The following is a 27,014-nucleotide window of genomic DNA, read 5'->3' on the forward strand; positions in this document are numbered from 1 at the left end:
TCTATTTCATTCACATTTTTTAATCATACCTTGCAGTTATAAATCCCTGAAACAATAAAAGATAAGGCAGTTCTTGGGATTGCAAATTGCAAGCATTCTTTCTATAGGGAACCTCTGGTAAAAACCATGAACCGCGCCATGAGAAAACCAACATAATGCGTTTGCGACCAGCATGTATCCAGACCAGCCTGGGCATTCGCGCAGTGTGGTTAGGATCCATGCTGTTCGCTTTCAAAGCCTATCGCAATTAGAGAAACCGTTAGCACTGTGTTGGTTTTCTCATGGCGCGGCTCATATCTTGTTTACTAATTTGACATGTTAGCAGGTATGACATCTAAACAAACGTGTCCAAGCGAAAAATGTGACCTCTGGAGTATTCTGCTTTTTGGCATCAATAGATTTTAGGGAACTTTGACTTTTATAATTTACTTAAGTTTTTAACAGTTTTATGGGTGAAAAACACACTTGGACTGTATACATTTAGAATCATTGTTTCTGTGATTTCTTGACAAAGCACAGCAATTGGGTAGAAACAATCTTAAAAATGTATCAATACTGTAAGGTCTTGAAAACATTTCATGTACAGCCCCCATCCTTCAGATCCATAATGGTGAAGGTGACAAGTAAGTCTCCCTGTAATGGTATCTGCACTGTAACACTACCTTAAATTCTTGAATAATTTGCTGTTCAGCGTTTTTATGCCCCCGAAGGGAGGCATATAGTTTTTGAACCGTCTGTCGGTCTGTCGGTCTGTCAGTCTGTCGGTCTGTCATCTCGGTCTATTAGTCCTGTCAGTCTGTTCCGCAATTTTCTTGGACCGGTCCATACTTGCATCGATGGAATGGATTTTCAAATAACTTGGCATGAATGTACCAGAAGACGAGCGTTCGCGCGCAGACCCAGTGTTCGTAGCTCAAAGGTCAAGGTAACGTTAGACATAAGGACAGTGCATGGATGGGGCGTGTCCGGTCCATATTTGTCATCAAAGGATGGATTTTCATAATTGGCTGAATTGTGTACACAGTAAATCAACGTGTCACGCGCAAGACCCAGGTCCTACTCAAAGGTCAAGGTCACACTAGACATTAAAGGATAGTGCATTGTGGCGTTCGTCCATAATCTTTGTCAACCATGGATGGTTTTCAAATAACTTGCATGAATGTTTTACCACAGTAAGCGATGTGTCACGCGCAAGACCAGGTCCGTACTCAAAGGTCAAGGTCACACTTAGACGTTAAAGGTCATTTTTCATGATAGTGCATTGATGGGCGTGTCCGTCCAATTTGTCATTCATGCATGGATTTAAAATAACTACGCATGAATGTGAAGCACAGTAAACGTCGTGTCGCGCGCAAGACCCAGATCCGTAGGTCAAAGGTCCTTAACTCTAACATCGGCCATAACTACTCATTCAAAGTGCCATCGGGGGCATATGTCATCCTATGGAGACAGCTCTTGTTTTTTAAATAATTTCTGGTCTTTTCTTTTCCTGATTTCTAAATGTAATGAAATGGTGAGGCATTTGAAGCTCATCAACAAAAATAAATGCAGGTCAGATTTCTCGAGGAGTATATCAAATTGGGTGGATATGATATTACAAATTTATTGACAGAGCTTCAAGCACCTATGGTGCAACCGTAATGAGACAGTAACACTGACAATGTCTTGACCATTTACTGGGTATTTTCTTGGTCACATTCTGCAGAGAGAACTGCTCATGAAATTTTAAACAATAAGAATAAATGTAAAAGATAAACTCTCATTTATTTTTAAACAAAGTTTAATAGCAGTATAATCATTATAAACGACAAAATGATACACATCACCAAGTTTTAAAATTCATTTATTCTAATTAATAATGTATTGAATGAAGGCAAAAAAGAAAATGACCTGCATACTGAAAACTGAATTATCTTTTTTACAATGTTTTTTCGTACATATAATCTTTCTTTATTTGACAACCACAATTTTTCAAAAATATTAGTAATCTGATAATTTCTTAAGTTTATGCTTAAAATATTTAACCCTTAGCTTGCTGGCGGCAAGTGATTCTGCCTTTGCGACCAGTGCAGACCAAGATCAGCCTGCACATCCGTGCAGTCTGATCATGGTCTGCACTGTTCGCTATTCAGTCAGTAAATATTTAGTAAACACCCCTTCAAATGATAAATGGTACTGCCCAAATTGGATGATGGACCAGTCCATTATAGAAATTTAGCATGGTAAGGGTTAATTGTAAAATACTAGTGAACTAGACTTGATAATACTCAACAGGGTTTTATTTTCACTAAAATTTGTGAATAATGACACTCATGAATTAAAAAAAAAAGAGATGTGCATATTTAAACTGTACCGCGTCACTCCCATTTCAAGAATTCTTAACACTGAATAAGGCTACCAAGCAAGATATCACTAAAGAAGTCTGCAAAAATAACACAGTCTGCAGTATCGCGGTAATTTTTAACAGGACACACAGACTTTACAATAACCTTACTGGGACCAAGAAATATGGCTTCTATATTTGATCAACTATCACTACAAATAAGGCATATAAGAATTACAACAAAAACATCAGAAGGTTGTTAAAATAAATCTAAATACTCTTAATCGAACAGAAGTGTCACTGATTAAAAACTATGAAATTATTCCTCTTGAAATATAACAACTGTTGTGTTCCAATTAAAGGGTAAGGTAACGATGTTCTTATGTTAATTTCGTCTGCTGGGATTTCTTAAATCATTTAACAAAGTGAAAGAATTTTCAAAACCGGAGTAAAAATAAGAAAGTTATGAGCATTTAAATATTTGGTCAAATTGGCGGCCATTTTGTTTGTGCTTCTGCCATATGTTATTCATCAATAAATGTGATAAAGAATATTTACCAGTCTATATTACAAAATGACAATTGGTGAAGTCATTTATATATACACAGACCAAATAATCAGGAATATTGCAAAATAAATATATATATTGAATAATAACTTTAAAAAAATTTCCTATCAGCTTTTTACGCCATTACAGGTAAATAATCCTGAAAAATAGTACAAATTAAACATTTATCTTTTAAAAACATTAGCACATATGCTGGTATGCCTCTAGGTTAATGTCACAGGAGTACATAATATGATTTTCATTAGAAAATGGCCCCTAATTTTGGACATTTTGGAAGTTGATACAAGTTGTTTTTACTTACCTAATGTTTCATCTTATAAAATGAGCCGTGCCATGGAAAAACCACCATAATGGGTTTGCGACCAGCATGGATCCAGACGAGCCTGCGCATCCACGCAGTCTGGTCAGGATCCATGCTGTTCGCTATTAGTTTCTCTAATTCCATTAGGCTTTGAAAGCGAACAGCATGGATCCTGACCAGACTGCGCAGATGCGTCTGGATCCATGCTGGTCGCAAACCCACTATGTTGGTTTTCTCATGGCACGGCTCAAATATGTCACACAAGGCATGAAAGTCCTACTTACAGCTACACAAATCATTTCTGTATTTTAAAAAAGTGTAGATATTTTTAAACCACTTTGTGTACAAAGAGAACACAAAAAAAATGGGATTTTTATCTTCAAAATTTATTTCTAAAAGAAACCTTAGGCATAAAATTTATTTTGCTTTTCAACAGTGACAAGTATGCAACCTATGACTAAACATATGATGGTAAATAATGAATTTAAGAGAAAAATTTCCTTTAAAGAAGTTTGTGGAAATCTATAAAACTTTGATAGTCAATGTAAATATAAAGTAAAGATAAGGTAATTCATTGAGTTTTGTATAGTATTTATTTCTAAAATTACCAATGTAGTCTGTATCATATACAGAAAGTATTCAAAAGCATTAGTTATGCAACAGAAATTGCATGTAATACTGTAAAAACAGAAATTTTCGTGTGGGTTTAATTTTCTCTACATTCACGATGTCCTACATTTTGCGAAAATTAATCCTCATAAATATTTACCATTCGTAAAATTCAAGTAGGATACCATTCTTACAATTTAGCCAATATACTCGAAATGTCAAACTCCCTAAATTTTTACCCTGTGAAAATATGTGCTTTTACAGAACAGCAGGAATGTTGTTCTGTGCCTTTCATCATACTTCTGTAATGCTGACACCAATTTCTTATTTTTATCTCGCTGCCGACCTTTCAGTATGTTTTGAAAATTATGATATTCTAGATTAAAAAGTTATGTTCGGAGAATAATCTCTTCAAGTCTAAATGTGAAACTACAAATGTTACAGACCTAGGAAATACACAGACAAGTCGGGATGTGAAAACTGATTTGCTGGATGCAATCAATATTATGTACAAGTAGTAAATTACCAGCATTTACACAATTTACATACATCAGCATTCCTGTCAACAGATCAATACACCATCCTTGTCAAATCTGACAAACATCTATTATCAAGTGAAAAATATGTGACAAAAATTATCATATATTCTATTCAACTTGTATGCAAATACTGATAACTGGAATACCACATGAAACCCAAAGGTTTTCAATTTTGAAAAAAAAAAAAAAAAAATTCTTTTAAAAACCCTGACCAGAGAAAAACAAGACTATAATTACCTATATTTTTCAAAATTATCAAAAAATGACATGAATTCAGGCACAATACTGTAAAAGAATCAATTTGTTTTTCTAGGCTTATAATGTTTAGATCTACCTGGAACTACTTTGTCGCTGTTATTGTAATAAAAAGAAGCTATAAAGAAAAGTCTAAAATCAAAAGATAATGGCACCTTAATATAACACTTCTTTTGGCACTTAAAATTTGTCACTAAGAAAAAAGTTCTGATTTTATCATCAAAACATTTATTTTGACCGAGGTATTTTCCATAGCCTATTTCGGTAAAAAAAAATCATAAAAATATTGACTGATGAATCATGTAATATAAAAACTTAAAACTATCTTTATTCTGTATATGACTCGTTAAGTTGTATAGGTACTTTATCAAATATGGATTTCTACAGGATGACATACAGTCAAAATTTGTTCGCTTCAAACCTGATTATTTGAATACTATTGTTCAAACTCACTGTCAGGTCTTAGCAAAATCCATTTATAATGTAAACCGTTCAACGGCTTGAACTACCGATAATTTGGGAAAATTTTACTGGTCACATCTAATTCGAGCGAACAAAATTTGACTGTTAATTCAAACTGAACAAGACCTGTTTGCAAAACTTAACCTTAGCCTTATAAATGCAGTGTGTCAGATGTAAAAAGCGACTCCATACTTGAACTCGGTGTTTGTCTTATTTCTGTTCGGCGTCTACCGGTATTCAATATTTTTCTCCAAATAAAGTTTTGTTTAAGCCCATAACAGAAGGTGTGAGGGATGTTGTACATTTCATCACTCTTATGATCAGACTAAATCAAACGGAGACTGCTGTTATTTTGCTAACTTGACGATGTGTTCTGTGATCTTAAAGAATATTATAGATTTAATCTACATTATAATTTCTAAACAAATTCTAAGTTATACCGAGTTAAAGTAACACTAACTACTTCCGTCTTTCAACTTTTAAAAAGTTCAAAATATTCAAGCACTTTCAAATACCAGTTATTCCATAAACAAAGTGAAGTCCCTTTAACTGCAAGGACTATATTACAACAAAATAAATAAAAAACAATTTCAAAAATATATGCGTATATGAAGACAATACTTGCTAAATATCAACAAATATCAAGTTGCGGAACTGGACCCATGAAATAATCTGCACATCTATGTAATAATAAAAACTATACTGTTGCATTTGTAGTAAATATCACATTTTTAATTTATGAAGAGTAACTATATATCACTGTATCCAAATTAGTCAACCTTTATTTGTCCTTAGTAATGTAAAAATAACAAGATCAGATCAAGATATTAGTGGCATTGGGATGGCCAACCCACGTGACTTTTGGATCCTGTACATAAGGAGAAAACGTCCCGATCCAGTTAACAGTTTGCCTGTATTTTCCACTTTACTTGGGACGGATTTCCATAAGATGAAGAAGTGTCTAAGACAGCAAAATGAGTGCTTTCCTTAAGACAAAGTGTTTCCCATCAGTTCTTAGTATTTTTCTCAAACACCTCGCCCAACTACAAAAGTGCATACATTATTTACACCTCTTCCATGAAAAAGCAGTTGGGCAGTGTTTGAGAAAAGTACTAAGAACTTACTGCATGTTTTGTTCAGAAAAACGCATTTTGCTGTCAGTGTCACACTTTATCCTATGAAAATCAATCAAGTTAAAAGGAAACTCTAGGCAAACTGTTACCAGTACCAGGACGTTTTCTCTGTGTGTACAGTATCCAGAAGTCATATGGGCTGGTCATCCAGGGCACTAATAAGTCTTTAGAGCTATTTGTACATTAACTGATTTCTTCAAAAACCTTATATTTGAAATGTTATATCTCAGTGTATTTTTCACCGAATATTTCTTTTGGGCTTAAACACTTGTTGTCTTTATAAGACATGGCCTTCTTGCGATAAATAATTCAAGAAGTAAAACACATTCATTGGATGTTAAACATCTTCTGTAATTTTGTCTCATTTCCTTCTTTTAAGTTAATCTAAAAAAATAAATACATCTCAAAATAGCCAATACAACAGTATTTCCGAATCCCAACAACATGTTGACGTCTTCAAGCTTCAAGCATGCAGATCTGGTCTTTTTTGTGTAGATAATAAGTATGTCCTGTCAATCAAATTTCATGCCTTTTGCTGTAAGATCTTTTTTAGCATCTGCTATATCCTAAACAGAAAATAAACAATACTGATAATCATGAGAATGTGTACTATTAAATTTAAAATAGATCCAAGAATGCAATATGCTGACTAATTTATGTTCAAACAGCACAAAGAGGCATAGATACAAGACTTTTTCTCTCTTTTTTTTATTTGTAGATTTACAGGAGTGACACTCACTGGCATGAACCTTGGTATGTGTTTAAGGGGAAGTAATAATAAATATAAGGTAGAAAGGGAGATAAGCGAGGGTCTGTTAAACAGACTAGAACAGGTCTTGGCAGTTACAAAGGCTTTAAATGCTATTAAATCATCTAAAAAGGTCATGCAGGTAAATGAACAGATGCAACCACTTCCCAAACCTTATATGCATGAAATTATTTAATTTTATTAAAATCAATCCTATTTTGTTAATTTTGTTCCATCAATACATTGTTGGTAGGCTACTAGCCATGTTACTGTCTATGTTGGGTTTTAAAGTCCCACTGACAATATTTAGGTCATATGACAACTTCCAAGCCTTAATAGAGAAGGGAGATCACCGACAGCCCCTCTGGACATTACTTTCAGGGATGGGCAGGTACTAGAGAACAGCTGAAAACCAGTTTGGTGAATTCCTCACAAAATGACCCAGGCAGGGTTTTAGACCACATAATGATGTGATCAGGGACGTGTTTCAAAAACATCTTCCATAGGGCTGCAGGATTCCATTACCATCTAGAAATTATTCTTTTCATTACAAGAATGTACAGTCAAGCCCCCACTTTTGAGCAGCCAGCCAAGGGAGCAAAATAATCTGACTGCTAAAGGAAGGTGACTGCTTAAGACAAGCTGAACAAAATGTAAAATTGGGAAGTAAGCCGATTGGCTATGTTAGGCAAGTTGCTGTTTGACAGAGGTGATTTCTAAGGCTGGTTCAGCTGTATTACTGTGAAATCATTAATATTCATGGGGGACTAATTTTCGTGGATTTCGTGGTTGTGTCAATCCACGAAATTTAATCCCAATGAACATGTAAAATTCCCATTCATTTTATGTTCAAAAGTTGAAATCCACGAATTCATATCACCACGAAATTGCCGTTTTGACCAAAACCACGAAATTTCATGCCCACAAAATTAAATGATTTTACAGCATGTCATACCCAAAGTACTTACTTGTTTTAGTTCTTCAGAATCTTTTAGACAGTCATTAAATGTTGCCACTCTATATGCTATCACAGCTACTGAATATATCTAAAATATAATGTATCTCAATGAAAAACATATTTGTCAATAACATATGAGGTTGGACTAAACATGTGTAAATTTGGTTTAGGTCAATGTATTTTAAAAGATCTTATTCTTAATTTATTTCCTTTGAAAGAGTAATTTGTTACTTCGTAATTTACATTTTTTTTTCTAACAAGGAAGTTTTTGTCATTTAATAAGTGACATATTTTTATGATACTTATGCCTGCAGCTAATAACTTGTCTTTCATATAAAGTTTACATGTACATGTAAATGTAAAATGAAAAACGAAGACTCAAAAAACTTTTAATGAAATACGAATTTGATTATGAAGTCTTTTCAAGAAAATTGTACTTACTGCAAAGGCCACTATCACGAATACTGGTAACTGAAAAGAAAAGCCGATATACAAGTCTGTCATAATACTCATAATTCATGTAAAATATTTGATTCATAAAATTTGGACAAATACTGTTCCATTAAAATATAATTTTCTCGATATCTTGCAGTTCCTATCTTGAGATAAGATTATGGGATGACAATTAAAATGGTGTAGAATTTTTCCACAGCAATAATTTTAAGGTGTAACATGAGGAATCAGTAATTGAGGACAAAACGGCATGAACAAAGACAAACTAAGTACTAGTAACCATTTTAGAAAGATTCTAAGATTACTGCCTTTCATACTACATCAACTTCTCTCCTACATATACAAATGTATGTTATACACTGCATATACAAATGAACACACATATAGTTTGTTGGGTTCAACATGACACTGACACAATTATAGGTCATATGGCACCTTTCTAGCTTTTCATGATGGAGGACAACCCTTGGTGCCCCTCTGGGCATTATTATAGGCACAGGAAGGTACCTGGGTAAAACCATAGACATTCTGAAAGCCAGCTCGATGACTTTCTCATATGAAAGAATTCTACATCATTCAAAGTGAGGTTTAAAACCAACAGGGGCAAGGGGCAAGTAATTCTAAGTCAGTCCCTAACCACTTGGCCATGGAGACCACGATAACAAAATTAATCATATTCACTTGCATATTATACATTGTTAACTTATAACAAAAATGTTCAAATTAAGAGAGAACAAAAAGTATGCTTCAAAAACAAAACTTACAAAGAGAATAACATCTTTTGTGGAATCGTTTATGTCGGAGTCAATGTAACCGAGTATGAGACCAATCCATACAGCAACAAATGTCCCCCCTGCAAGCAACCACTGAAACAACTTCGGTAGCTGAAAAACATACAGTAAAATAATTATAGTTATTAGCTTTGTATCGGGAAATATGCACGAGTTCTTCAGCGGAAATATTGCGCAACTTTAGAAGCGCAATATTCTTCCGCTGAAGAACGAGTGCAATTTTCCTGATGCAAAGATAATAACCTTTTTATTACATACGCATCTACACATATAGATATTAAGTTAATTTCATAAATATGTTCAATAGCCTAAATAGGATTGACAAAACTGTACTAAATTGAAAAAAATAGTGCAACAACACACATTGAATTACGTCCCGCACCCGATATGAAATTCAGGCGTCAGTGTATGGAAAAATATTGACGTTTCCGGTACCAGTGTAACTTAACGGGGAATAGAAACGAGTATGTAATAACAGGCAATATTTAAGAAAAAAGTCTTTTATAAAAACATCCTCATAATTAGCATCAGTCTGTCTTTATCTATCATTATCATATTCAAGTCAAAAGTCCATTGCCACTGAAATCACTCCTTTCAATAATTAATATTAAACAAAACAGTAAAAAAACAGCAATAATACATGGAGTTATTCAATGACATTTTTGAAATTTACTTTAATACCATAGATACTATAGCATCCTTGTATCATTCCTGGTAACTTAACTACCCCTTGTGATGCATACTGCTTTTATCAGCTTGAAACATACAAAGCCTGATACTAAAATTCATAAAATCAGTGCATTGATTCACAAACAACTGCGACCTGTAATCGATATAGGTAAAATCTGGGTTTTGTGGTAACGGTATATTGTTTCACTCTCGAACAAGTGCTTCACTAAGTTCTTGAACGTTCCCAGGTTGCAGTTTGCATGTAAAATTTGAGTATCGAAATACAGAAAAACCCATTCTAAGCAAAATTACAAAAACAATAAAAGTGTCGTTTTTTTTTTTTGGTTAATTTCGGTATTAAACGAAGTTTGTATGTGACATATCAATAAAAAGATTAGTGTTAGCAGCAACAGACTTTGATGAAAATTTCCAGGGAATGGATGTTATATTATCAAAAATATTTATTTCAAAAATCTTGACAAATTGCTAAATATTTTGTTGTTGTTTATGCAAGTATTGCATTTTTAAAGACTTTCTGTGCAGTTTCTGAGCAAAGTAATGTATGAGAGAAATGTGACGTAACAAAACGTTGTATCAAGTTAGACTGTCATCTGTCTCAAAATGACAGTACGCAAAACACATGAAAAATAAAAAAAAGTAATATTTACCAGACCAAGATTAAATCTGAAATATTCCATTTGATCCCCAGCATGACAACACAACATGATTTTAAATGTGCAATTTAAAAAAAAAAATTACTTCAGCTGTCAAAAGCTTTTATAAAAGTGAAAAGAAAGAATTTAAGCTCTACACCTGTCTTATGCTGATGCATTAACAAGTTTCCAGACAAATTAACAACTTTCAATACTATTCTGTCAGTTTGCAAGATAAATGGCAAGGACAAAAGTCAAAACAAGAATGATAATTATCAACAATGTAAAACACAGTCATGCCCTCTGAAAATGCCTGGTAGAATAAAATATAACTCTGAGGCAATCAAACAAACAAGAGGGCCATGATGGCCCTATATCGCTCACCTGAGTAGAGTTGCTTACTTGAACAAGATCTAGGCCTTCTGGTTTATTTTTAGCAAATTTTTGAAGATTTCCCTATGTACAATCAAGTAACCCTGGGGCCGGGTAAATTTGACCTGCGTGGGGGGAGGTGGGGGGGGGGGGTCAAGATTTGAACAATTTTTGTAGAGGTCCACTAGGCAATGCTACATGTCAAATATCTAAGCTCTAGGCCTTCTGGTTTGTTTTTTTTAGAAAATTTTAAAGACTTTTCTATGTACAATCAAGTAACCCCATGGGGCGGAGCCAATTTAACCCCAGGGGTCATGATTTGAAATTTTTTTGTAGAAGTCTACTAGGCAATGCTACATGTCAAATATCTAAGATCTAGGCCTTCTGGTTTATTTTTAGAATTTTTTTTGAAGATTTTCCTATGTAAAATCAAGTGACCCTGGGGCGGGGTCAATTTTGACCAAGGGGGTCATTATTTGAAAAATGTTGTAGAGGTCCACTAGGCCATGCTACATGTGAAATATCTAAGCTCTAGGCCTTCTGGTTTATTTTTAGAAATTTTTTGAAGATTTTCATATGTAAATTCAAGTGACCCCTAGGGCGGGGTCAATTTTGACCCCGGGGTCATGATTTGAACAAATTTAGTAGAGGTCCACTAGGCAATGCTACATGACAAATATCTAAGCTCTAGGCCTTCTGGTTTATTTTTAGAATTTTTTTTGAAGATTTTCCTATGTAAAATCAAGTGACCCCTGGGGCGGGGTCAATTTTGACCCCCGGGTCATGATTTGAACAATTTTAGTAGAGGTCCACTAGGCAATGCTACATGTCAAATATCAAAGCTCCAGGGCTTATGCTTTTTGAGAAGAAGATTTTTAAGATTTTCCTATGTACAATCAAGTAACCCCTGGGGCGGGGTCAATTTTGACCCCGGGGTCATGATTTGAACAAACTTGGTAGAAGTCCATTAGGCAATATTTCACACCACATATCTAAGCTCTAGGGCTTTTGGTTTTTGAGAAGAAGATTTTTTAAGATTTTCCTATGTAAAATCAAGTGACCCCTGGGCCGGGGTCAATTTTGACCCTGGGGGTCATGATTTAAACAAATTTTGTAGAGGTCCACTAGGCAATGCTACATGTCAAATATCTAAGCTCTAGGTCTTCCAGTTTCTTTTTAGAAATTTTTTGAAGATTTTCATATGTAAAACCAAGTGACCCCTGGGGCGGGGTCAATTTTGACCCCAGGGTCATGATTTGAACAACTTTAGTAGAGGTCCACTAGGCAATGCTACATGTCAAATATCTAAGCTCTAGGGCTTCTGGTTTTTGAGAAGAAGATTTTTTAAGATTTTCCTATGTAAAATCAAGTGACCCCTGGGGCGGGGTCAATTTTGACCCCGGGGTCATGATTTGAACAAAACTGGTAGAGGTCCACTAGGCAATGCTTCACACCAAATATCTAAGCTCTAGGGCTTCTGGTTTTTGAGAAGAAGATTCTTAAAGTTTTTCCTTTCGGTTGCCATGGCAACCAGAATTCTGTATGGAATTCAATTCTTTGAATAATTTTTAAAGAAGACCATCCAAGGAACATCCACGTGAAGTTTCATCAAAATTGGCCTGTTGGTTTAGGAGGAGATGTTGTTTAAAGGAAAGTGTGGACGGACGACGGACGCCGGACGGTGAGCGATCACAATACCTCACCCTGAGCACTTTGTGCTCAGGTGAGCTAAAAACACACACAAAAACAAAGGAAATATCTGTAGCTCTTACAGTGTTTGAGAAAAGGTGGACCTTAACAGAAGATTTGACCAACGCCAACGCTGACGATCAAGTGACGACAATACCTCGTAGATTTTTTCAAAAATCAGACAAGCTAAAAAGTAACAGAGCATGAAAGTCTCAAAAATATGCACATGTCCACTTATTAAATTCTTCATGTTGACAATGTATACCATATTTCAGGCAAATGGAGGAAGAGTTGAGTACACAATGTACACTGTGTGCAGAGGTTGTTCTTATAAAGGCTAAGTCCAAAAAATGGGCACAGCTCAAAAAAATAATAATTGGACATGAAACACCTGATAATATTATGTGTATGTCCACTTCATGCTGATGAAGTATACCAAGTTTCATTAAACTGTAAATATGAAAACTGTAGAAGAGGCCGAGTACACAAGCTGTACATATATAACTGTAACATGGCTAAGACCAAAAGAGGGGCATTATAATGCAAACAAGAGCTGTCACTAATGGTGACAAATGTCCCCGCAGCGCCTTGACCTTTGACCTGGTGACCTTGACCTATGACCTGGTGACCCCAATGTCAGTAGGGGTCATGTACTCAATAAGTACTATCAGCATGTGAAGTTTGAAGGTCCTAGGTGCAGTGGTTCGCGAGTGAAGTGCCTTCATGCAAAAAGTTAACGTTGTGACAAATGAACAAAGGAACGGACGGACGGACGGACAGTTGAAAACTAATATGCATCCTTTCGGGGGCATAAAAATAATAACCAAACCAGTGAAAGCCCCAAAAATATTTGCATGTCCACTTCACAATGATGGTGTATACCAAATTTGATTTGAATTAGATGGAAACTCTAGGGGATGTTGATTACACAAGTTATATTAGGGCCAAGTTCAAACAAGAGCACCGCCTTGCGGGTGCTGACGCTCATCTGATTTTTTTTTGTGTAATAGAAATATTGTCCTACCCATGATTTTCTAAGTCTAAAAAGGGCCATCATTCTTGCAAAAAGCAGGATGGAGTTATGTTTCTTGATGTTCAGTGTCCACTTATGATGGTGAAAAACTGTTGCAAGTTTTAAAGCAATAGCTTTGATAGTTTATGAGAAAAGTTGACTTAAACATAATACTCAACCAAGAAAATGATTTTCTAAGTCCAAAAGGGGCAATAATTATTGCAAAAAGCAGGATGGAGTTATGTTGCTTGCTGTACAGGGTCAGCTTATGATGGTGAACAAGTGTTGCAAGTTTCAAAGCAATAGCTTTGATAGTTTAAGAGAAAAAGTTGACCTAAACATAAAACTTAACCAAGAAATCTGATATTTTCTAAGTCCAAAAGGGGCCATAAATCTTGCAAAAAGCAGGATGGAGTTATGTTTCTTGCTGTACAGGGTCAACTTATGATGGTGAACAAGTGTTGCAAGTTTTAAAGCAATAGCTTTGACAGTTTAGGAGAAAAGCTGACCTAAACATAAAACTTAACCAAGAAAACTGATTTTCTAAGTCCAAAAGGGGCAATAATTCTTGCAAAAAGCAAGATGGAGTTATGTTTCTTGATGTACAGGGTCTGCTTATGATGGTGAACAAGTATTCCAAGTTTCAAAGCAATAGCTTTGATAGTTTAGGAGAAAAGTTGACCTAAACATAAAACTTAACCAAGAAATCTGATATTTTCTAAGTACAAAAGGGGCCATAAATCTTGCAAAAATCAAGATGGAGTTATGTTTCTTGCTATACAGGGTCAGCTTATGATGGTGAACAAGTATTCCAAGTTTCAAAGCAATAGCTTTGATAGTTTAGGAGAAAAGCTGACCTAAACATAAAACTTAACCAGGCAACGCCGACAAGACGCCGACGCCGACGCCGACAACCGCTCAAGTGATGACAATAACTCATCATTTTTTTTCAAAAAATCAGATGAGCTAAAAAGGGTACACTTTGAACGAATGTCCACTTCATGCTGATGATTATACCAAGTTTCATTTAAATTGGATGGAAACTATACGAGTTCAGTACACAATGTGCAGAATGGTGTAGTTGAGAAACAGCTATGTCCAAAAAGGGGGCATAACAAAATGATGAAAAAATTAAGAATGGGACATGGAAGTTCCAGCAATACAGTATGCACATGGGGCATTAAAATATTTTGACATTTCGAAAGTTCACGATTTTATTAAAGGTCCAATACTAAGGAAAGTGAACAATTTAATTTCTTTTAAAAAGCACATAAACTATTTCATTTTATTGGAAAATGAAAGTTGGTATGTAAAAATTCGAAATAAATCGCAGTATATGTACAATTATTTTTCTATGAAGTATGAAGAAAGTTAAAAAGACCTGGGGGGTCATTCTGTCGATTCATTGAAATTTCAACATAATACACATACATTTCTTTGAGTTCCAAAGACCTTCTGTAAATTTTGACCTGCCAATCTTCATTATTTAGTGTCTTGCAGAAGTCTATGCACTGGCTATGAAAAAAATTGCCAACTCACTTTCCCTTAGTAATGGACCTTTAAAGGAAGTGTCTAGGGGTACGGATCCGTACCTCTAGACAAGCCTGTTAGGGGTTTTCTAGGGGTACGGACCTCCGTTTTTCTAGAGATTAAGGGTCATTTACATTTCAAATTTTGTTGAAAATGAAATAACAAATAACATTTCATCAGAATTCACCTTAAACTTGGATCTAAATGGTTTACAGATAACAACATTCATCCGATTTGTTATATTTTCTTTCAGAACGTAAATAACCGAGGAACACCAAATAAATCACGAAGTTTCGAACTGGCAGAAAAAAAAAGATATAAAGATTAAACAAAATAATTTTAAGTATGTTGGGGGAAAACTATTTTTAATTGATAATTAGCCCTTAGTGTATTTACGTTTTTCACACATTTGGCAGCCGTTACGAGATACATGGGACGTTTTCACAAACAGTTTCTTTTACTTAATGCCGCTTAATTGATTATTAAAGTTCCGTGCCGATTACCATTATACAACAATGTACATTGTTAAATAACAAAATAGATTGGTGCATATTATTATGCCTAATTTATTTATTTATTTATTTATTTGCCGAATTTCAAATAGAATTCATTTAAGGGATAGATTCATTCATTAATCTAGCTGTTATCAACAGTTTATTTGACAACAACTAATTCCTATCGGCACAGAACAGTGTATTCTTTTGGAGTTCCTCGCTTATTTAGGTTTTGAAAGAGAAGGTAAACAATCGGACGAACGCTGGTATCTGTAAACCAATTAGATCCAAGTTTTAAGTGAAGACTGGTTAAGACTTTGTTGTTATTTCATTTTCAACAAAATTTAAGATATAAATAACCCTAAATCTCTAGAAAAAGGAGGTCCGTACCCCTAGAAAACCCCTAACAGGCTTTTCTAGAGGTAAGGATCCGTACCTCTAGAATCAGATTCTAGAGGTACGGATCCGTACCCCTAGACACTTCCTTTATTAAATTGTTATCACATGTTTAACGTTGTGGGAATGACACATAAATTTGATAATACACTAGTGTAATAAAGCTTTGACGCTGGCATCGTTTTAAGTAGATCTATAGGAGACATTGGTTAAATTTACTTGGTCTATAATTCGTAAAGAAAGAAGAAATGTTGATATGTTTCAGCAGGAAAAACTTACATATTACATTTCTTTCCACATTGGATTGATTAAACTCGAATAAAATGCTCTGCACAGCCTCGCATTTTATTCAACGAGTTAAAATTCAACATGTAATATCCTCTATATATACTGTTTATTTAATTCAGACAAAGAAGTATAAAACATATTTTTATAGCTCTTTGATTCAGAAAACTGTTTACTTTTGTGGATGGGTATGATTCCCCCCCCTCCCCCCAATTTACATTCTATCTTTACATACCCAAACACCAACCACACACACAACATTTTTTATTGCGCTTAACCCCAAGTACTGATTACTCAGCAAAGAGGCCTCAAAAGAAACCGACTAAGCTTCTTTGCCCGAGCCGGGATTCGAACCATTAAACAACGCTTTAATTTGGTATATATATAGAATCTTAATAACTTTGAAACTGGTTTGTCAATTTATCAGATTCTAAAAAAATCTACTTGAATTTTAATAAAATATATATAAAAAGTTTAAATTTTTACAACTCAAATACTTCATGACCAAATTTGGTAATACTTATAAAAATATTGTATAATCAATTATAAAAGGGAGGTAATATATCTTCTGCAGCGTTATCTATATTGATTTCACGTTGCTTATATATAGTAGTGTAGGGACTGTATTATAAATATCATTATCTTATAAACAGTCATATAATAGACTACAATAGACTGAAGAAATTCATCTTTTTAATGATTGGTTGTCTTTGATAAATCAGCAGTCTGGGAAGCCCTTGATAATATTGGTGCTTTGTCACAAGAAATCATACATAATAAAGATCCTACTTAATTTGTGCTAATGGTGTTAATTGGCTTTCATAGAGTTTAATTTGCAGTTAGAAAAAAAGTTAGAAATTGTCAGACTGGATTCCCAGGCTTAAATAAATCAGTATTAAACTACAGTATTTAATATCATTAAGAATTTCATCTTCATAGAGAGCATCACCTTTCTTGCTGTGTAATTTAATCAATATTTGTAGATCCTGAAATGTGATCTGTAATTCTATTTGGTGCCAAACAATAATATCAAAAATATAAACAAAAGTTGATTTTCAAGTAACTCTGGCGATAAATGTGGTTAAATTTCATTTCTTCTAAATAACTAAATCTTCAAAGATTTTCAATGTTTGGCCTTTATCGACTAGATCTAATCATTAGACTGCAGAAAAATATGTGTATTACAAATAATTTGATTTAGAGTCAAGTCAGTAGCAGATTTGGGAGGAGGGAGGGGGTGCAACGGGGCCCCCTCACTAAAATCTGCAACATATAATAATATTAAGGGACTTTGCATTATTCCTATGATGCTCACTTGTTCCTTATTTTAAGGTGAAATTTAATAGCATGAGACATCTTGCTTCATTCACATAGCTCTATCACCATTTGGTATAATATCACAGTGGCACTATTCCTATTTAAAGCATACACTCAGATGTTTTTAGCTTGCTTCCCTTGTAACTCATAATCTCAACTGCAACCATCTTAGGTAATAATCAGGATCTAGACGATAAACAAAATCTTTCTGCACTATGAAACAGAAGTGGAGTAATAATACTGCAACAAAAAGCTCAAAACATTAAGTTTTCAGCTCACTTCCCTCATGCGTCTTCATTTAGAATTACTTACACAACAGGGAGAGAACAAAGCAGAACAATATAACACATTTAACATGCCCTTATAGATCAGTGGAGAACCTTTAGCCAAAATCCCAGTTAGTATCTTTAGTGGTGATCTGCTACCCTAAATATACCGGTAACCCCTACTTGCCATTTTTTAGAATATATCCATAAAATCCATGCACTCTCGAGAAATCCATTTCAGATTCTAACAGTGAAACATGATTAAAGCACCAATTCTACAAGAAAGTGTACAAAAATGGGAAAATTAAGATCTATTTACATCAGACTTCTTTAGATTTATTTTTCTGGACTTAATCACTGACTTTATTCCTATTATCAACTTTCTCTAGTTTTTCACTTTTATTTCTAGAAAAGGTGCAACACCAAAAATCTAACAAAGTTTCATTGAGAATTTTTGAGGTTTTGCAAAGATATAAACATTTAATAAAGGTATTACCCCCCTACAAATAGTATAGAAGGCCAAATTCAGACCCTCATTTTACCGCTATTTTTCGTGACAGGTCAAGCTTTAGCATTATTTTTATAGGGATTCTGAAAAATAATTCATTATTATGAATAAGAAAAAAATGCATGCATTGTTCAGCATATTTTCTGACATTTCAGACTGAAATTGACCTTTGTACCCAGATTGGCAAACCTATCCAAAATATGGACAAAAATCAAACTTCTTAAAATGTTGTGAATTTTTTGCATTGAACATAATTTATACAACTATAATTTATGACAGTGATGTATTCAAAAAAGTCTTACTTCAGTCATTAAAGGTCATTTATTCAAATCCTTTTTTGTTTTATATAGCCTACAATAATTTCAGATATTTTTCTATCTATCTTTAAAGGACATCACTTTTTCCCAAATCTACATTAATTTTGCAATAAGTTCTATCCTGAACTGACAAAAAAATAGAAAGTAGGGTGCTGCAGTGTTCATTCCAGAGGGGGAAAATCCCTCGTACTTGTGAAAAAAGTGGTGGGGGGATTTTTGAGAAAAAAAACAAGGATATGATGCCTCTCAGGAAGACTGGGAAGAAAAAAAGTTGTGATTCTCTTTCTTTTTCAAAGAATTTGTATACCAGTACATAAGAGCCTTGAAAACATAGCAGAAAAATGCCCACAAGTTGTTAAAATTGTTATTTTTTTCTCCAGTAATAAAATCCCATTAACATTTAATTATGATAATATTTATGAAACTGATCGATACATGATTTTTTATGCCTGAAACTCTCATATTTTGTCAAATGTAAATCTTGGGAGATAACAGATGGTAAAAATATCATATAATCACTTGACCAAAGGGAAGGCAATCTTGTGATGTCAACCAAACATCTCTCTTACGCAAAAAAAATTACGTTGCTATTTTTGCTGCAATACAGTGTATGTCATTTTTAGTTTATGAATGGATACCACACCCTGTTGCGCATACATCCAAGAAAGGTGCAGAATCTGGACAACAAGGTGATCGGCAATACCTTCTTGAAAGTACTGTAGCAATAGGGGCTTTTCAGTCATGGAGGTTGCGTTAAGGAGAAATGTGGTCAGCAAGAGTTGTGGTTCTTTAATAGCGCAGGCCCTCTCACTGATCTCTATGAATATGTAAAGTATCACGTCATCAATACCTTACATAGTATTTGAGTTATGCCCAACACAGAGTTTTCAAAACAAGAGGGCCAAGATGGCCCTAGGTCGCTCACCTGAGAAACACACCATAACAGTGTAAACATTTTTGACCTAGTGCTTTCACGGAAACAAATATTCTGACCAATTTTCATTAAGATTGGACCAAAAATGTGGTCCCTTAAGTGTAAACAATTATTTTCTTCAATTTGACCTAGTGACCTAGTTTTTGAGCCAAGATGACCTACATTCGATCTTGACCTAGATTTGATCAAGGCAATCATTCTGACCAAATTTCATCAACTTCAATTGAAAAAATACAGCCTCTATCGCATACAAAATGTTTGTCTTTGATTTGTCCTAGGGAACTAGTTTTTGACCCCAGATGACCCATATTCAAACTTGACCTTACTTTCATCAAGGCTATCATTCTGACCAAATTTCATGAAGATCAATTGAAAAATACAGTCTCTATTGCATACACAAGGTTTTTCTTTGATTTGACCTAGTGCCCTAGTTTTTGACCACAGATGACCCATATTCTAACTTGACCTAGATTTCATCAAGGCAATCATTCTGACTAAATTTTATGAATATCCATCGAAGATCACAATAAGGCTCCTTGTTGCTCAGGTGAGCTAAAAAGGGAGATTATTTAACAAGAGCTGTCGGAGGACAGCAACGCTCGACTATTCAACATCCTTTTCGATTGAATGAATAAAAAAGTCGAAAAAGGGGCATAATTTAGTAAAAAAAAGCAAAATAGGATTATGGAACCTGCATAGTGCTTATCAGCTCATGACAGTGGACAAGTGTGTGAAGTTTCAATCCATTCCCGTAAGTGGGTACTGAGATACCAGCTTACATATAAGAATTTAACCAAAAACTCCTAAGTTGAAAAAGGGGCATGATTTTGTAAAATGCAAAATTGAGTTATTGAGTCCAATAGCTCTACTATTCTATGAATAGTCGAGCTAAAAATGGGACCACCCAGAGTTATGGTTCTTTATCATTGCTCTCCCACTCACTGATCTCTATCAATCTGTAAAGTATGAAGTCAATACCTTACGTACTCAAGTTATGGCCAGTACGTTTTCAAAAAGGGGAGATAATTCAAAAATGGGACCACCTAGAGTTACGGTTCTTTGTCATTGCACTCTCTCTCACTGGCCTCTATCAATATGTAAAGTATCAAGTCAAAATCTTATATAATATTCGAGTTATGCATACCAGAACACGCCTTTCAAAAAGGAGATAATTAAAAAAACTGGACCACCTAGAGTTATGATACCTTGTCACTGCACTTCCTCTCAACGAGCTCTATCATTGTGTAAAGATGCAACTTAGTACCTTCAATACTTTTTGAGTTATCCTCCGAACAAGAAGTGTGACAAACGAACAGACAAGGTGGCAACAATATGCTCCCCACCCCCGTGGATCATAAAAACTAGCATGATTCTCGCACATCCTAGAATAAACAATGGTGCTGAACAGTTCCTACTGAAATACTAGTAAGTAATGGTGTTAACATAAAAAAAGATGCATACTGGCTCTTGCCTGTATATTATCTAAACCCCTGCTTTGGGTTTAAAAACTTTCTATCGTTGGAATAGAAGCATAAAAAACATCTAATTTCACATATTTGGTTAGCACTTCTTTCAACTAAACCATGGAAGTACACTTTTCAACCAAATTACTGACCTTATTCTTTCTGTTCAGTTTGGCTGAATGCATTGACCTTTTAATAGTATGTGGGGAAATTGGCAGTTACTTGCGGAGAACAGGTTTATACTAGTACAGAATCCAGGAACACTGGTTAGGTTAACTGCCCGCCGTTATATGACTAAAATACTGTTGAAAAATGGCGTTAAACCAAAAACAAACAAACAAACTTTTAATAGTAGTTGTCAGTACTAAGGCATTTTGCCTCGTAAATGCCATTCAATAAAGGGGGTAGGTATAAAGAAAAATAAAACTGGATTGGATAAGCCTACTTGCTGCATAGATAACCTCAATATTTCATAATAAAATCAATTAAACACTTAGTCTTCATCCCTTAAAATCAAGTTCACTGTTGGTCAGAAACATTCAAATTCTACAACTACTGAAAATCGTGTCAAAATCGGCAAGAACTTATTAATAATGTATTTCAACGACTCAGAAAAATTGCTGTCAAAATGACTGAGGCATTAAGCTTCCAGTGCACTTGTACGCACAAGTTGCTGCCTTGTGAGGGCATACTTGAGTTTCTGAAATATATGCACTTCAAACTTTCTAAGCAGACATCCAGAATAGAATATTATATGGTAAAAAACAAGCCCAGGTGTGCTCTAAGTGATACCCTATGAAACTTAACTAGCGATTTATTGTTGTTTTTCCATCTAGTAGAGTTATCAAGTGCACTCTTAACAACTTAACAACTTAAAACTTATATAAAATAATACCAGTAATAATTTTTAATCATTTTAATATGAACAAAAAAAAATCAGGTGCTGATTCTTCTTACTTTTGAGATGCAAAAAGACAAAATTTAGGTACCCATTGATGGGCTTCTAACTAGGTCATGTCCTTTTTCTAAATATAACTTTAGTAGCCAGCTTGAAGAGCAGCCCAAAGGGCCTGCTCGAGAATCGAGCTTTACGGTAACGCAAGTATACTTTCAAACTTGATGTTGGATTTAAAAACTTTCGCGCTGGAAGCTAACAGGGCGCCCCTAGCGGATAGGAAGTAGTTCTCTCCACAGTGAATACAGAACTTCATTCGATTGCTGAAAATTATTCATCACTCAAAAATCATGCAAGAATGGTTTCCAGTTAATTGAAAAAATGATTATTTTCTTTTAAAAGATTAAACATTGCACATAAATAGGAAAATATTGTCATAAATAATCCTAAAGCCAGTACGAGAACATTGTGAATACGAAATGATGTCACCGTGACATCAGCTTTCCGTAAATTTTGCAATTTTGCTGTAATAGGTATGATGACACTTAATGTAAAATTGCTGTTTTCAAGTGAATAGGTTCTCGCAAATTTTCACTTTCTTATGAGTAGTGAATAGTTTCTTTGTATTGTAATATATTCTTTAAAGCTAAACCTGATTTCCTTGAGCTAGCTTTGAGGCTTTGCCTTACTTCATATTAGTGTCCTTTGAAATTAAATAAATAAATGCAACAAGCTAAAATAAGTTTCGATATGCAGAATTTTGGATGAGTAAAATATTGCAATTAAATTTAGATTTGGTGTTGAGGTTACATGTATCTCACGAACATGTATATAAAAATTACTGTCATGCTATCGATCTTCTATCACTGTTTAAGTTTTGAATATTAACTCCCATTTCAGGTATTATTATCAGGTCGGAGACTTCCCCTGGATTGAGAGACATTCTCTCGATCTAAACTCTGTCTCTCGTTCGAAAGACAAAATGTCTTTCGATCGAAAGACTGTATTTACCTTAAGTGTTGAAAAAACATGAAATCATTACTAAAACAACCATTTCATTACAGTCGCATTATTTGTTCATTTAAACAACTTGTTATTTCAAGTAAACTTTACAAGAAACACACTGTCATAGAGGTTTGCTTAAGCATTCTAATGCTTAAACAAAATTCCCAAATAATTTGGATTTTGAAAATTTGATAACAGAAAGATAATTTTCTATATTTGAAATAAATTTGCGCATTCTAAAATGAGAGTTTTAATTACTCTTTCACTGTGAGTCTTTCGATCGAAAGACATTTTGTCTTTCGAACAAGAGACAGTGTCTTGATCAAGAGAATGTCTCTCAATCCAGGGGAAGTCTCCGACCTGATTGAATTCCAGACTTTTCACCCCCAAAACTTTTCCTCCCCTAAACTTTTCACCCCCAATTTTACAAACCCTAGACTTTTCACCCCCAATTTTTAATATACTGAAGATATTGTTAAATATTTTGTTATTTGAGATTTATTTTTTTTTTTTTATTTCTTATAGGTTGTTAGGGCAGAAGATACAATGTAGCTGTTACTTTACTGACCATAATTCTATAAATTATGGTACCCTAAATTCAGGGTAATATAGTCAACTTAATCAATGGATCTTTTTAAACTTCAATTTGTTCTGTGACTTCTTACTTTTTTCTATATTAATGTTATTTATTATTATATTTTGAGAAAAAGTCATTAGTTTCATTGTAAGTCAATATTTTAAACTCTTCACAGGTGTTGATTTAATCAACACCTTTTGATTGACAGAAATAGACTTCAGTGTTAATTTTTTAAACTCTTCACAGGTGTTGTGATTTAATCAACACCTTTTGTTTGACAGAAATAGACTTAAGTGATAAGATATAAATGGATTAATTTGCTAACCTGTAGTATATTATTCAGAATTCAATCATATATAACATAGATAATTAACATACGAAAGGAAAATAAATTACGTTCACGCAAAACAGTTTTATACCAGGGTTGGCCGGAATTTCCCAGGGGCAGGAATTCCCACCGGTATTTACCGGAAATTCCCGTACTGGAAAATACTCCTAAAATTGCAATAAGTGGGAAATACTGGGAAAAAGTGGGCAATACTGCAAAATTGACTCCAAATTCAAAGAAAATTCTGCTTTTTTGTGACAAAAACATCAAATATCTAGTTGATAATTAATGTTTATGAACCCTTGCATGAGATAAATATATAAAAGTACTATTACTATAGCTCACTGTTGAGAGATGTACTTTAATTTTACATAGTTCAAACATCATAAGACTCGATGATATCTAAAAACATTCATTCAGAACCTATAGGTTGCATTTTCACTATCAAATGATACGGGAAAACCGAAGGTTTTTCCATCTATAGATAATGTGTACGTGTATATGTCAAAGTAAACCTATATACCGTTCAACTTGGGAATATGTTCTATACCTTCACCGTTTCGTTGTTGTTGTTTTTACCCATAATTCCCGGAACTGCTGCCGTGCAGTTTGCGCAATAAATAATTTTCAGGACGACATTTGATAAAATAAAATTGCTTAAGAACGATCCGGCGCCACATTATCAAAACAAATTATTCTATCGAGTTGAAAATTCGCGGTATTAATGGAAATCGGTGTTATTCGGGTTTCTTCATGTAGGGAGTTTATGGATGATTCAAGCGGCCCGCTTTTTGTTTCCAATACTGAATAATAATGTAGGCTACATTACAGCAGTGCTTGAATAATTAAATCATCGTTTATTTATATTTTTTAATGTAGAAAAGCCAATAATTTCAAAAATGTCAAAGTAAAACGAATTTAGTCCCGCTGCCCTAACAAAATTCATTTATATACATAATTTTAACTGTAATTGGCGTAACACTTCAACGTGGTCCAGTGGTTAGCGCTCATATTTTCCATGCGCGAGGTCCGAGTTCGAATCTCGTCAGCTGCTTGAAATATTTTTTTTTTTTGCTTTGGCCCAATTTTTTTTTTTTATTGATGTTTATCACAATTTTTGCAATTATTGGAACAGAAAACCAATGTTCTGCCTGTAAATTTTTGGACACTTTTCATTATTTGATCCAGAATGACTGTTGCAGCATTTTAGGGAAAGTTTCAATATAATCATGGGCGTAGGAGCGAGTTTAACTTTCGGGGGGGCCAAACCTTTTCGACCGGCAGCGAAGGGGGGGGGGGGGGGGGGCGGCAAGGTACCCCCGGTGCATTATGCATGACAAAGCCTTGTACAGGCGCCAAATGGGCCATAGGCCCTCTCAAGCCTCTATGTTTTAGCAATCATTGAGTTATTCTGATGATACACATACGACTAGGCACTGAACTGTCTTAATCAGTCATATTATGTATTGTTCTAATTAAGTGTGCTGTTTTTTTTACATTGTTCTGTTGAAGCCCTGGACATACAATCAGTTAGCGCTGCATTTGTCTAATTGTGATATAAAGTTGTGGAAATATCATTTCCCTAGAATGGAAAATGAAAAACAAAAAAATACATAACGTTTACATGCGTAAACAGGCTTAATAGTTACATAGATTTTGCAGACGCTCAAACCGGAACTGTAGTGATTGCGCTGAATGATATAATATTTTATAAAATATAATCAAGCAATCCTTGGCATGGCGCATACAGATTTCAGTACTCACACTACAGAAAGAGACAAGTCAGAATACAAGTGAAGTCCAAATGCAAATCAGAAATTAGGTTGAAAAGAATTATATGATGCTAACTAAGTAAGTAAATGTTATATTAGACTGCAGGTTATATCTCTTTTCCAAAATATTGGGGGGCCAAACTATAGTTGGCCCCCCCCTCTCCTAGCTTTGGGGGGGGCCTGGCCCCCGCTGGCCCCCCCTGCTCCTACGCCTATGATAATGCTATGAGGAAAATTTTGTAAATGACAAAGTGGTCGAATTTATCAACGTTCGTACAGTCCCCATTTTACATACCCCTTTCAGGCCCCCACTTCATGTGAGTTTGCTTACTAAATATAAATTTGAATTATGTAAAGTTTTCAGCAAATGTTATACATCATTTTGATACCAACCATTGATAACAATTACTTACAGGTACAGGTCATTTTCTGTCCGGGTTTATCATCAGTACCAGTATGGGTGCATTTTGGGACTAGATTCTGTGCACTCAAATATCACTATTATCATGAACAATATTTTCCATTGTCTGTCTAGTCTTGATACATTTAAAGAAATGATAAGATCTACGTTCATTTAAACAAAACATTTTAAAACATTTTCCTTTGTTAATTTTTATAACAAGAGCAAAACCATCAGGCTTACTGTCAAAACTGAAAATATCAGAAAGAACAATTTATACAGAAAAAAAAAGAAAGAATCTGTATGACTAGGTTTTCCCGTCAGATAGGCAGCGCCTAATTTCATATTAAAATTATGTCTGAAGAAAACTGTGTATTTGAAGGGATGAATATCATGTTTTCTTGGATTTCATCTTTTTTATTGAAAGAATGACATTCTAATGATCACCACTTAGTTTTGAGGGTATGTAACTGGGTCACTGCTTATAAATGAAGCCATGGAAACATCAGTAGCAGTGCCTGACCTACCGACAGTGATTTCAAAATTATTCAAAAATTACTTAGATCGCGAAAAACTATTACAAATTAGTCACCACCGACAATCAGGTCGAATACGTCAACGATCATTGGCAAAAATGAAGGCATTTGACTCGATGTAACGTTAATTTTAAATAAAACACGCTTGTGTACCATAGATAACGTTTAATTTACAAAAATTACCATTATTTTGTTTTCAACGTGGAAAATTCCACCATTACTAAATTTATAATAATAACTTTTTCAAAACGAAATCAGTATAGTCGCTTTATCTAGAATAAGTTCAAACAGAAATAAAACTACTCCCTCATTTTATTTACAATTGAAAATTAAATTCAGGTATTTAATGCGTGTAATTCATTTGTTAAAAAATAACTCATATAATTAACATTTTTATTTTAGGACTTAATATAGTCGTTTTATTTTTTAATTTTTATATTTACTTTTCCCGAAAAC

The 27,014-nt window shown here is 34.3% G+C and overlaps 1 protein-coding gene across 1 annotated transcript; it reads right to left on the minus strand.

Moving 5' to 3' along the window:
* Window positions 1-1,762: 1,762 nt before the first annotated feature.
* LOC123557091 (dolichol-phosphate mannosyltransferase subunit 3-like) lies at window positions 1,763-26,824 on the minus strand. Its single transcript, XM_045348319.2, has 5 exons — window positions 26,742-26,824; window positions 9,114-9,233; window positions 8,338-8,367; window positions 7,907-7,984; window positions 1,763-6,756 (listed from the first exon to the last, which is right to left on the minus strand). Exons 1-5 carry the CDS (start codon window positions 26,742-26,744, stop codon window positions 6,703-6,705), a joined length of 285 nt encoding a protein of 94 aa, XP_045204254.1. The 5' UTR covers window positions 26,745-26,824; the 3' UTR covers window positions 1,763-6,702.
* Window positions 26,825-27,014: the final 190 nt, after the last annotated feature.

This window comes from Mercenaria mercenaria, chromosome 5, assembly GCF_021730395.1.
Source record: "Mercenaria mercenaria strain notata chromosome 5, MADL_Memer_1, whole genome shotgun sequence".
NCBI lineage: Eukaryota > Metazoa > Mollusca > Bivalvia > Venerida > Veneridae > Mercenaria > Mercenaria mercenaria.